Raw genomic sequence first — 13,296 nt, 5'->3', positions numbered from 1 at the left:
CCGTTCCGCAGGATCAGCAGACAAAAGCGGAGCAGGCTGCGATTTCTTCCAGCGCGTGCAATACGCATGCCGAGGCATGCTTTAAATTGCCCTGAGAATGCTAATACACCCCTTTGGACACAGATCTCCTGTGTAGGAGACACGCATAGGTTTTATAATTAAAATCTGCACGTGGACATTGGGTATTACTGTAGAATAGAATTTCAAATTAGTTAGTGACAAACTGTTGAACCGCACTCCTTTTTTGATTACTGTATATACCGGCGTATAAGACTACTTTTAAACCCCGAAAAATCTGCTCTGAAGTCGGGGGTCGTCTTATACGCCGGTAATACAAAAAAAAAAGAAAGTGTCAAAAAAAAAAAATCATTACTCACCTCCCCCGGCGTTCTGCGGCGCTGCTGCAGGCTGTCGCTCCCTCCTGGTCCCCGGCAGAGCATTGCTTTCTGGATGCAGGGCTTGAAATCCCCGCCTCCAGAAAGCTAATACTGTGATTGACTAACACACACTGTCAGCCAATCACAGCCATTCAATGACCTCATTGAATGACTGTGATTGTCTGAAGGCATGTGTGTTTTAGCCAATCACAGCCATTCAATGATGTCATTGAATGGCTGTGATTGGCTGACGGCCCTGCGTCCAGAAAGCAATGCTCTGCCGGGGACCAGGAGGGAGCGACAGCCTGCAGCAGCGCCGCAGAACACCGGGGGAGGTGAGTAATGATTTTTTATTTTTTTTTGCTCCACTGTATTCCCGGCGTATAAGGTGACAGTTGGGGGGTCGTCTTATACGCCCCGTCGCCTTATACGCCGGAATATACGGTAAATATTTGGTGAATATTATTCACAACAACCTATTCCCACCTTTGGCTAATTTTAGAAATGATCGTTTGTCACTCAGAAACAAAAGGTGCGTAGACCCTGCCAAAAACGATGAAATGATTATGCAATGGTAAACTGGTAGCCATATCTGATGTTATAAACTGTGTTTAGAAATTGCTAGGGTGACTTTTTTTTTTTTTTTTTGCAAACCGTTCCTGTTTAGGGACAAGATGACATGTGAGATCTCATTATTTTAACTTGTTTTTTTCCCCCCCTCCAATTAGTTTTGCTAAGGAACGCAAAGTAAGGATCTGGAGAGACTATGTGGCCCCTACTGCCAGTCTGGATCAGAAGGACAAACAATTTGTGGCAAAGGTAACTTAAGTAGTAACATTGGTCCAGCAGTTGTAACCTGAACTATGGAATGACCTTTAACTTATCTTATTCGACCCACAGTATGGCTAGTTGAAATGTAGAGGTTGAGGCTCCTTAGTGCTTCCAAACTGCATAGTACTTTCACAGCCTGTTGCATGGCACTTCCGCGGCCTGCCTCTTGAATCCGGTTAACAAACTCAGCTCAATAGCATTTAACGAATACAGTACCAAGCAATGGTTTCTTTTAAGGCCGGTTGCTTTGGGGTATAGTTTTGATTTTCTAAGAAAAACTTTGCTGACACATGACCTTTCAGTAACATAGTATGTTAGGCTGAATGAAGACCATGTCCATCTAGTTCAGTCTGTATAAACCTCCCCTTGTTGGTCCAGAGGAAGGAAAAAAACCCAGCGAGCCAATTAGCTCCTATGGAGGAAAAAATTCCTTCCTGACCCCATAATGGCAGCCAGAGTAATCCCTGGATCAACATTTGAGATCCACAACCCCGCTGGTCACCTAATGTCTATATCCTGTAATATCATAGCACTCTAGAAAGACATCTAGTCCCCTCTTAAACTCTGCTATGGATTTTGCCATCACCATGTCCTCAGGCAGAGAATTCCACAGTCTCACTGCTCTTACAGTAAAGAACCCCTTCTGTGTTGGTGATGAAACCTGCTTTCTTCTAGATGTAGCGGATGCCCTCTTGTTACAGTCGCAGTCCTGGGTATAAACAGATCATGGGAGAGATCCTTGTATTGTCCCCTCATGTATTTATACATAGTTATTTGATTGCCCCTTAGCTGTCTTTTTTTTCCAGGGTAAATGACACAATCACAAACAAAACCCTAAAAAAATAATTAAATAAGAAAAAAATATATATATATTATACACAACACGGACGAAGCTCTCCTTTAGGGTCGCCGAGGGTCGTAAGTGGCTAACAACCATATAATGTATACTCCATATAAAAAATGCCTAACACATAGACAAAAAGAGCATCACAGAAAGGAAACGAACACTAGTTGCAATTCATTAATACCTACACAACTTGCAGTAAAAGGCCATGAGTATGCAATTCTAAATGTCAATGTTAGACACACATACAGTGAGCAGTCCTCATTAGTTTATACCCATAGTGCAAACAGTGCACGTAATCCTGATGCACGTTGCATGTTACGTCATCTGGGAAATCTAGATGTTAATATAGGATCCAATATAAATAGGAAATGCAGTTTTCCCACTTGGAGGAAGGACACCACCAATACATTACAGCATCACAAATCTGTCGTAGCCCATGCATCAGGTATACCACCATGGGTGGAAGTGATGCCACAACAGCACTCAAAATGCAACTGCACGCACAGGGACTGCAAGTAGATAAATGGTAAGCATATTGCTAAAATGGTAATAATTGGATAAATTATGGATCTTGGACTGCCCCTTCAATATTTTGAGCTATTTAATTTTTTTTTCTTTTTTTGTTGGCAGACCACTTTTAAAAGTTCTTCGAAGCTCTAAAACTTTACCTTTTGAATTGCTGTAATTTAGAACATAAAGTAGTAGTCATGAAATTGTATCATGAAGGGGATTAGAATAATTTATGAATGGCGAATACTAAATGACACGTGCTTTAGAGGTGTACCACAATTGTGTACATAGGAGTCTTTGTGGTAGGATTGTTTACAGATTTTTGGCCTGGTGAGATGGATATTGGCTGTTTTTAACAAACTGGTTGTTTTATTAAAGTAGCTCTGCCATGCCTTATGACAGCGATCATCAGGGCAGTGGTTAAAGTCCCTCAGAGGGACACAAACAGTGTAAAAAAACAAAGATATTAAAAAAAAGTGTAAAAAAAACACTTTTTTTATGTTTTTTCTCAGATTAGCATAAAAAAAGGTAAAAAAAAACAAAAAACCACATATTTGGTATTGTCGCGTCCGTAACGACGTGTACAATAAGTTGCACATGCTTTTGACTGTGCACGGGAAAAACCGCTTAAAAAAACGCTAAAAAACTGAGGCAAAATGCTAGTTTTTAGCATTTTGCCTCACTAAAAACGCAATAAAAGTAATCAAAAAAGCCATATGTACCCCAAAATGGTACCAGTAAAAACTACAGCTCGTCTCGCAAAAAAATAAGCCCTCATAGAGCTCCGTACATCGAAAAATAAAAAAGTTACAGGACTTTGAATGCAGCAATTTAGAATAGAAAAAAGATTTCCAAAAAAAAGGGTTTTTATTGCAGAAAAGTGGGAAAACCTAAAAAAAATGTAAGAATTTTGGTATCGTTGTAACCGTACCGGTCTGCAGAAAAAATGGATTGTGTAATTTATGCTGCATGATTAACGCTGTAAAAAAGAAATAAAAAAAAATCTATGTCAGAATTGATGCGTTTTCTCTCCCTGCTATCATAAAAAAAAAAAAAAAAAAAAAAAAAAGGTTTACAATATAGTCTATGTACCCAAAACTGGCACCGATAAAAACTACAGTTCGTCATGCAAAAAACAAGCCCTCATACGGCCGCATCGATGGAAAAATAAAAAAGTTATGACTTTTGATAAACGGAGAAGAAAATCCGCCAGAAATTGTTGCGTCCTTAAGCCCAAAATAGACCATGTCATGAAGGGGTTAAAGCTGTGGACATTGAAAAACACTGGCTATTTGCCAAAGTAAAGCTACGTTCACCCACATCGCGTGGGTTTTGTGTGTTGCAAGACTCACAAATATGAACTCCATTCTTTTGAATGGATTTGCTCTCATGAGCGTTTTTGGACTACTTGTTTGGGGTTTTTACTTCATAAAGAAACATTGAGGCTGTGGCAATGCTACTCTTTGGCATCAATGTGCAACACTGTGTGTGTGAAGCGCACTTCTAAATATACAGCCTATAAAGAGCAAGAAATGCAAAACTTTACTTGGCAGCCAGTAGATGGCACTGTACACTAACGCTTGGGCATTTTCAGGCGGACTGCACCATAAAGGTGCGTGTTCATTTCTAATAAAGTTTAATTTAAATTTTGAAATTCACAGGAAATGTCCATCCAGCTTTCTTGGAAAGTAGCGTAGTAAATGAAGGTTAGGGATTACTTAGAAATGCTTAGAACATGACTCATCGTGGATATTGCTAAAGGTAGTCTGCGCTTCACCTTGCTTAAAGTAATTGGCTGCTAACACAGGGTTTAGCAAAAGTCCCAGTGGGGATCATTTTGTGGAGCAAGCATGAACAATCTGCACGTGGTTGCAGCTTGTTTGGTAAGCTTTGTGCACTTCATCAATGCCAGCGATTGTGGCTGGAAGTGGAGCAGACACCATTTCTTACCCACTTTTAGTTTCTTCTATGCTTTGGGTTTCTGTCTTTATTTGGGGTTATGTTTCCGTGCGGTGTCCGTTGCGTTGTGTTAATGAAGGCATCTCGTGACTATACTGCTGCTCTAGAACCTGTGCTGTGATCTGTGAAGCCCCCTGAGTCATCACGGTTTCCTCACGTTCTAGAGCAGTGGCATCATGTCTGCATTCCGATACAAATGAGCAGCAAGGGACTGGTTCTCAATGTCTTTGGAGACCTCCAGTCTCGGTGTAGTGCTCTATCATATTTCAAGACTCGGTAACCTTGACCTAGTTGCTTAGTATGGAAGCAGTAGTTTACCTGTGGTGTGCATTTTTCTATGCAAAATCTGCAACCTATCCACCATGTGGACTGAAATTTGCATGGTGGAAGTCTGAAAGCAGTGTGACTCGGTCCCTTTCAAACGATATTTTCAGAATGTACTGAAGGCTAGTGGCACAGTGACTGCGAGTTGTGCCCCAGAGACTCGGATGCAATTTGCATGAAGTTTCCGGGTCCTGTCAAACATACAGGGACACATCACATTCATTCGCATTGACATGTCCTATTTATGGAATAGGACATGCCATGTTTCTTTTTATTTTTCACACGGACCATGGATCCAAGTGAGAAAACCTTGTTGATGTATATAGCATTATAGGCTATAATGGGGCTATGTGTTATACATGGAATTACACAGCCAGAGCTCGACTAGAAAATATGCTGGTGTGCCACTAGCCTTGTGCCACTCACACACACCGCTTTTTTAGCGTTTAACGCTGTAAAACTCCCTCCATTGATTTCAAGCACATTGTTGTTGCATTTTCAGATTTTTAAACGCGATGCATCACCCATTGTGATGAATAAGGAGAGTTTTCAGCGCTATCAGAAGCTCATGTCAACGCAGCTGAAAACAGCATTTTTAGTAGCGCCCGTGTGAGAGTGGCCTTAGGCTCGTTTCAAACAAAGTCTTTTAGCTAAACCCCACTTTTTTAGATGTATCTTCCTTGGCTTTCTTTGCCATGTGTGTGGGGGTTTTTTTTCCTTAAAAAAAAAAAAAGAAATGCTTAAATTAAGTCCTTTCTTTGCCGCAACAGATTGACCACCCTGTGTGGACGAGATTTTTGACTGGCTAACACCGGGATTAGTGGCCACAAACGGATTTGCCGCAGCGAACTTCCGCAGCAAACCCACCCTGTGTGAATCCAGCCTCACTTTTATTTTTAAAAGAGTGTCAACAAATGTGTCCAATGATATAATTTAGCTTCATATCAGTAATTCTTTTTCATTAAAAAAAAAAAAAAAAAAAGCTTATATAAGGCACCGATTTCTCAAGATCTGTCCATGCAAATATATTTCATCAGTTTATAGAATGCCTCTACTTTTGTTAAAACAGCTTTGTTAGATATTTCTTTTTTCAATTTCTGTATATGCCAGCATCAGTTTAAAATATCCCTATCATTAAATTAATTACCATATATACTTGAGCATAAGTCTAGTTTTTCAGCACATTTTTTTAAATGCTGAAAAAGCCCCCCCCCCCTCCCCCCAGCTTCTACTCGATTGAGGTAAAAAAAAACAACAGCCGGCGCCCGATCATTCACAGCCATTCAGTGAATTACATCACTGAATGGCTGTGATTTGGTTAATCAAGCGCCGGCTGTGATTGGCTGGCGCTTGATCCAATCACAGTGCTTACTTATAGTGCTGATGGCGAGGGAATTCAAAGCCCAGCAGGGAGATGACAGTGGGGAGAATTCTCAAGCAGCTTGCCGCACCGCCGGAGAGACCATCGCACCGGGGACACAGATGCGATCTCGGAGGTGAGTATTGCATTTTTTCTTTACCTAGTATATGCTCTAGTATAGCTAGGCTTATACTCGAGTCAATAAGTTTTACCAGTTTTTTGTGGTAAAACTTATTGACTTGGCTTATACTCGGGTCGGCTAATACTCGAGTATATACGGTATATATTTGCAATCTTCCACTAAATACTATGTTCTATTGGGGTTCTTGGTTCCTTTTTTTCTGTTTAGTTATAAAAATGCACAGTTTTGTTAAATCCATAAGTTTATGTTGCATAAGACTGAAATCTAATATACACAACTCACAGTATATTTCTTTGGTTTGCATTTGGATGCCAGTACATGTGAAGGTTTTGGTCTGCTTTTTTTTGTTCAAAAAGCTTTTATTGAGATAAAGAAATCAAGACAATGATTACATTATATGGTTATGCAACAAGAAAGGTTATGAATCAAAAATAACAATATCAGAATAGAATTACAGCGGAACAACCTTAGTAAGCATTCCAGAACGATTCCTCTACCAATTATTTTCTGAAAATTAAATAATTAAGCAAGGTTACATCTAATCCTGTAAAAGAAACTGTAAAACGAGGGATAAGGGAGGAGAAGAAGGGGGGAGGGTGAGACAAAGTAAAGAGGTGGGTCACGAGGATGAATATAGTGAAAGCTGCTCTTCATGGGGACGAGGTTAGAAGAAATGGAAAAAGTTGGGAATGGGGCCAGAGAGGCACATGGTCACCAGACCCCCTATAGTGAGAAGGAGAGGGTGTGGATCCTAAGACGTGGCCAACTCCGACGAAACCCACTCCACAAGTTTAGGGGATCACTTGAAGTCTAACTGAGGCTGCCATAAAGTGTTGAACCCCTCAATATCCATTTCCTCACCCGCTCTCATCTCCTTGGAACACACGAGGGTATTAAATGCTTCTACCCAGTGCAGTCTAGTTGGAGATAGACTGGATTTCAAGAAACTGGCAATTATTTGCCTGGTAGCCTGGACAAAAAACATTAACAGCCTCTTCTTAACACTGGAAATGGTCCCCGGGTACATAGATCACAGAGCCACCTCGAATGTGAGAACAATGGATAGGCCACATATGTCATTGTAAAGACCTTCAATGTCCGACCAAAGGGCCCCTACTGGAGGACATTCCCACCAAATATGAAACCTATTGCCCCAGCCCCTAAAACATCTCCAGCTCAAAGGAGAGGACTGAGTAAACCTCCTGTGTAAGCGTTCTGGGGTTCTATACCAGCTTGACAGAATTTTGTAATTGAGTTCCTGGAGTCTGGAGAAGTAAGTCCCCTTATGTGTTAGTGTAAAGGCTTTCTGCCAGTACCCCTGGTAAGCTGCCTTCCCAACTCCTCCCAGGTCTCCACAAGCCCCAGAGGACTTTCTCCCATCTCCCTGCACAGCAGCATCTTGTACAAAAGCAAGATTCGGTGACTGTTTGAGTCCGTGGCAGTGCAGATTTCCTCAAAAGGAGTGAATGTTTAAGTCATTGTACCTGCTCTAGGTGTCAGGGAGTCCAAGGAACCCCTCAGCTGAAAGTATTTCATCCTTGCTTTAGTCAGCTTTTTTATGCAGTTTTTTAAAGCCAAAATCGGGTATAGCTCATACACCCTGGAATCAGGAACCAATTTTTCCCCTTTAGGCCGCCTGTTCGTGGACGTTGGGCTGCGCTTTCCATATTTCTCTTATGGCAAGCGTGTCATGTGAGCTCTACGGGCGGATGTAACAATGACAACTCGCCCGTAGATGGCTTCTACCATATTGGGGGGGGAGGGGGGTTCTAATAGGCTTAACTGGATGGACATATGTCTTTTTTCAACTTTGCATACTATGTTACTAGGAAAAACTTTTAATGAATCTACTCATGGTTTTAACTTCAAAAGCTGCATAAAGAACTAGCTGGTAGCCTTATGTTACCTAAAATGTACGTATAGTATTTGAAGAGATTGCAGATAGGGGGAACCCAAGTCAGAGAATGAGGAAAAACTTTGGACATCCCTGTTTAACTCCTTTTAATAATGAGAAAATTGATTTCCAATGTGTGAAAGTACTCGAGAGAGGGGCTGCATCATTTGGTGGAGAAGTTTTTGGTGGCCATTTGGAACTCTACCATATTGAATTCAGCTCAGGTTTTTCAAATGTTAGGGGGGGTCATATAATTAATCTTGACTAGAATTAACTCGGAAACACACTGGAAGTGTGAGTTTTGCCCATCTTTCCTCGTTTAGGAATTAAGTGAAGGCCAAGTTTAACACAGCGCTTTATGGTGTGTTCAATGTGTTCACAATTTTGGTACCTATGGTGAATTGTGTAATCCAGTGTTTGTCAACATGCTGAAAAACTGCAGATGATATTTCTTCACGTCCCTGTAGGATAAGCCATTTCAGGTATGCTGTATTGCATATTTAAAAAGGCCCCGAAAATAAAAGTCCAAAGGCATTAAGTCCGGTGACCTACGTGCCCTTTTACCAGACCTCTGCGTTCAATCCTGTGCCAAGCAAATTGCACATCCAGTCATCCACGTACAGCCACAGCAAAGTGTGGAAGTGTGCCATCCTGGTGAAAGTAAGATGGGAACTTGCAGTTAGGCCGCTCTCACACACGAAGTCTGTAAAATGCCACGTTTCATCGCGATTTTCATTGGTGTTTTCGAACACAGGGTGGCTGTGTTCAACAGCACTTTTTAATGCACCCCATCATTGTGATGGGGTGCATTAAGAAATCCAAAAATGCAGGAAAATACAGCAGACAGCGTTCAATAATTGTGGCGTTAAAAATATCGCATTCAAGCGCAGGCTTGCGAGGCCCCATTAAAATCAATGGGAGCGTTGTATCATGATTAGGTAGAAATCACCAGTGTGACAGTGGCCTTATTGGGCACAGATGGGAATATGATATCCTGCAACATCTGGAGGTACATCTTCCATCAATGAAAAAAAAAAAGCCCTGGATGTCAGTCGCAATTTACCAACTTTGTTCTCAATTAACTCTTAAACAGTTAAGATGGGGCAAGTGTGACGCTTCCTGTGTTTTTCTGAGTACATTCTAGCCAAGACTGATGTATCACATGACCTTCTTTCCATTTATAAAAAACCTGAGCTAAATTTTAATATGGAGGAGTTCAAAATTGCTACTGAAAATGTCTCCTCCCCCCCAAAAAATGCAACCTCCCTCTTAAGTAGAGTTGAGCGAACATACTCTGCCGAGCTTGATGCGCGTTCGAGTATTAGCATACTCGATGGTGCTCGTTACTCGAACGAGCATCAAGCCGTTTTTGGCTCCTCCCTGCTGTGATGTGCCTGTTTTGGCCACTCCCCGCCGCGACGCAGCGTGCGTCATTGGCAAATTTTTTGTCAGGCAGGCGAGAGAGAGACAGAGAGACAGACCGACCTAGGAAAAAAAAAGCTCGGCACCCGGCGGCCCACATACAAAAATGCTTGAGTCTCCCCTTGTAGTCAATGGGGTTGGTTACTTGAGTAGAGCTCTCAAATTTTACGAAAAGCTCGACTCTTAATAACGCGGACTCGAGCATTTGGGTGCTGACTCATCTCTACTCTCAAGTAATACTTTCACACATTTGAAGTAATTTTTCTCATTATCATACCATTTCAACAGATTTCTTTCCGCGCCCTGTATATATGCTGTAGGCCGCCTGCAGACGGCTGGGTCGGATCCGGCAGCGAGAATTCTCGCAGCGGGACCCGACCCGAGCGCCTGCAGAGAGCAGCGCGTATTCACCCGCGCCCTGCCACTCCGGATCTTTCATGTGCCGCCTGCCGGCGCAGATCGGAGCCGGCGGCCGGTGAGTGACGTTTCTGTGCGGAGAGCCCCGCACAGAAATAGAACATGCTGCGGTTTGTTTGCCGCTCGAGATTTCGCGCGGACAAACCGCAGCCGTTTGCGTAGGATTGCGTTTGTTAACGCAATCCTATGGCAACTTCCAAGGGTGGAAATTCCGCGGGAATTTCCACCCGTCTGCAGGCGGCCATATTCGGTTGGAATCGCACATTGTCCCTTGTATGTTTGGCTTTAAAGAAAAATTTGCATGTGTGATTCTAGCCTTGGGGCTCGACCTGTTCCAATCTGCTCAATGTCATGGGACTTGTGTTGAGTCAAGGAGTTGTCTGCACAGTTTTTGTACTTTTATAAATCTTTAAAGTAATCTTATGAACCAATCCGCTTAGTTTATTCATTCTGTCCCTTCTTTGTACTACTGCTGCCTGCTTGTCCCCAGTCCTTTTTGTTTTTGAACTTTGACACATCTCATGATGTCACCTTGGGTGCAATAAGGACCTTGAAATTGATTTCTGCGGTGATGTGACACTTTGTAAATGGATTGTACAGCGACGTTGTGTGAAGAAGTAGATTACAAAGTTTATTTCACTTTAAGATTTTTTTTCACCCCTTCCCTTTTATTATAAGTAACGCCTGTGAAAATTCATTTATAGCAGCATAAAAAAAATTTGTGCCAGGTTTTCATTGCGGCGGATTAATGATTCTTTGAACGAAGTCCTAAAAAATAGGTTCTAGTCAATATATTGACAACGTCAGATTTATGTCACAATAGTACTTAGGAACAAGTTCAGTTAAATATATTCTTTCAATGTTATTTATGACCCAGTCATAAAAATAATGACATTCCCACGTGTGTAGACTATAGCTTCTGTTTGCACAAACCATAACCCAACAGATAGAAGTAACAGGGAAAAAAGCATCAGCTGAATCTCCTTTCTCCAGTAATGTGTAGTGATGGTCTCTTATCCAAGCCAGAACCCAGACAATGTGGCATCGCCTTTCTGAATCCAGCAGACTGCAAATAAAAGCTCAATGGCCCTTTCTGAAGCATCTTCCCCGTAGTACTTTAATCTCGCTACCACACAGAATTTCCTGTACACGTTTGATTTGCGTTAACACACCTAGCGCTGTTCTACTGATTCCCTTCACAAGTCTAGCTCTTGTACAATATCTTAATTTTTTTTGTATGACTTTCTGTAACACTGGCTATGATCATTTACTCCCCGATAGTCATTAATTTCTCTTACTTGCAGTCAGTCACATTCTGAATTGCTGTTCTTACCTCTCAGTTTATTTCAGCCTAAAAAAGGGTTTGCTAAATCACTTGTTTAAAAAAAAAAAGTAGTGACTACTTATTTTCCTCCCTAAGGCCTCCTTCCCACGAACGGATTTCCGCCGCGTAATTCGCGGCGAAAATCCGCTGCGTTGCCCGCAGCTATTAGGTTCTATTGAACCTAATAGCACAATGCTCACGATGCGTAATTCCACCGCGGAATTACGCACCGCGATTTCTCCCGTCCTCACCCGCAGCATGCTCTATTTTCTGCGGGTGAGGACGGGCTGTACGCACTGACGGCTTCCATTGCAGTCAATGGAAGCCGTCCATTCACGCTATCTCCCGCTGTAACCAGCGGGAGATAGCGTGAAAAAACGCTTTCCCGCCCACCGCCGAGCGTCATATGACGCCAAATGACGCGGTCCGGCCGCGTCACGTGACACGGCCGGCCATGCACGTGACACGGCTGGTGACGCGAGGGCGGTGGGCGGTGACGGGCGGTGACGCGCGGCGGTGGGCGGGGAAGCGATTTCACGCTATCTCCCGCAGGTAAGTATAGGGGCTCTGGGGGGCGCCGTGACGGGCTTCACAGCGGAATATTACGCTGCGGAGCCCGTCACGCTCGTGGGAAGGAGGCCTAAGGCCTCCTTCCCACGAACGGATTTCCGCCGCGTAATTCGCGGCGAAAATCCGCTGCGTTGCACGCAGCTATTAGGTTCTATTGAACCTAATAGCTCCATGCTCACGATGCGTAATTCCACCGCGGAATTACGCACCGCGATTTCTCCCGTCCTCACCCGCAGCATGCTCTATTTTCTGCGGGTGAGGACGGGCTGTACGCACTGACGGCTTCCATTGCAGTCAATGGAAGCCGTCCATTCACGCTATCTCCCGCTGTAACCAGCGGGAGATAGCGTGAAAAAACGCTTTCCCGCCCACCGCCGAGCGTCATATGACGCCAAATGACGCGGTCCGGCCGCGTCACGTGACACGGCTGGTGACGCGAGAGCGGTGGGCGGTGACGAGCGGTGACGAGCGGTGACGAGCGGTGACGAGCGGTGACGCGGCGGTGGTGGGCGGGGAAGCGATTTCACGCTATCTCCCGCAGGTAAGTATAGGGGCTCTGGGGGGCGCCGTGACGGGCTTCACAGCGGAATATTACGCTGCGGAGCCCGTCACGCTCGTGGGAAGGAGGCCTAAGGTTACTGTGTTGCTTTTACATTGGACTATGTTTTATGGTTCTCTGTTCTTTAGTAGAGTAATTCCTTTTATCTGACTTTCAGTAACGATGCTGCTTGTATCATCACACCATTACAAAGCCTATTATAAGGCAGGTAATGTTGTGTGCAATCTCTTTGCAAGCTTGTCTATTAACTCCCTTTAATATGATCTCCATTTACCTAGCATCGCCATACTAAAAATAATTCCTTGTTTTTGCACTTGTTATGAGAAGTCAGCCATTGCGGTCAGGCTTTTCTTGATGCCTTTTAAAGGTTCGGTTTTATATTACAGAACATTGTAACAAACAAAAAAAATAGTATGCCATTGACCATAATTTAGTAAATGTAGTATGTTCACCCCCGTCCACCTGTGGTCCAGTGCAAAGGGAATGTGTCTTCAGAATGTGTTCTATAAATGGAGTTATAATGTTTAAACGTTCAGGGTTGTTCAAAAAGGAGCAGATTTGGGAATTTAATTACAAGCTGCAAAATACAGAATCACAGTCCTCACATCTCTGAGAAGGTTACGGTTTTTTATGACCTACCAGTAAAATCCATTTTCTGCCACTTCGTAGTGCTGGGTGTCTCGTTTACAGTTTTATGGTCCCCGAGGTGCATATGCAACCAAGTTAAACAAATTTTCAGTGCCACTCATACATTTGTTTG

At 43.1% G+C, this 13,296-nt stretch overlaps 1 protein-coding gene across 1 annotated transcript in view; it reads left to right on the top strand.

The window, feature by feature from the left end:
• The window catches only part of SND1 (staphylococcal nuclease and tudor domain containing 1), a 572,988-nt gene that overhangs the window by 40,678 nt on the left and 519,014 nt on the right, over positions 1 to 13,296 (top strand). The window contains exon 9 of the mRNA XM_066592191.1: positions 1,106 to 1,196. Coding sequence (XP_066448288.1) covers positions 1,106 to 1,196 — 91 coding nt within the window. The remainder of the gene's footprint in view (positions 1 to 1,105; positions 1,197 to 13,296) is intronic.

The sequence above is a fragment of the Eleutherodactylus coqui genome, chromosome 2 (genome assembly GCF_035609145.1).
Source record: "Eleutherodactylus coqui strain aEleCoq1 chromosome 2, aEleCoq1.hap1, whole genome shotgun sequence".
NCBI classification, from domain to species: Eukaryota; Metazoa; Chordata; class Amphibia; order Anura; family Eleutherodactylidae; genus Eleutherodactylus; species Eleutherodactylus coqui.
Note: the sequence above shows the minus strand (reverse complement) of the source record. Positions and strands in the feature narration are given on the sequence as shown.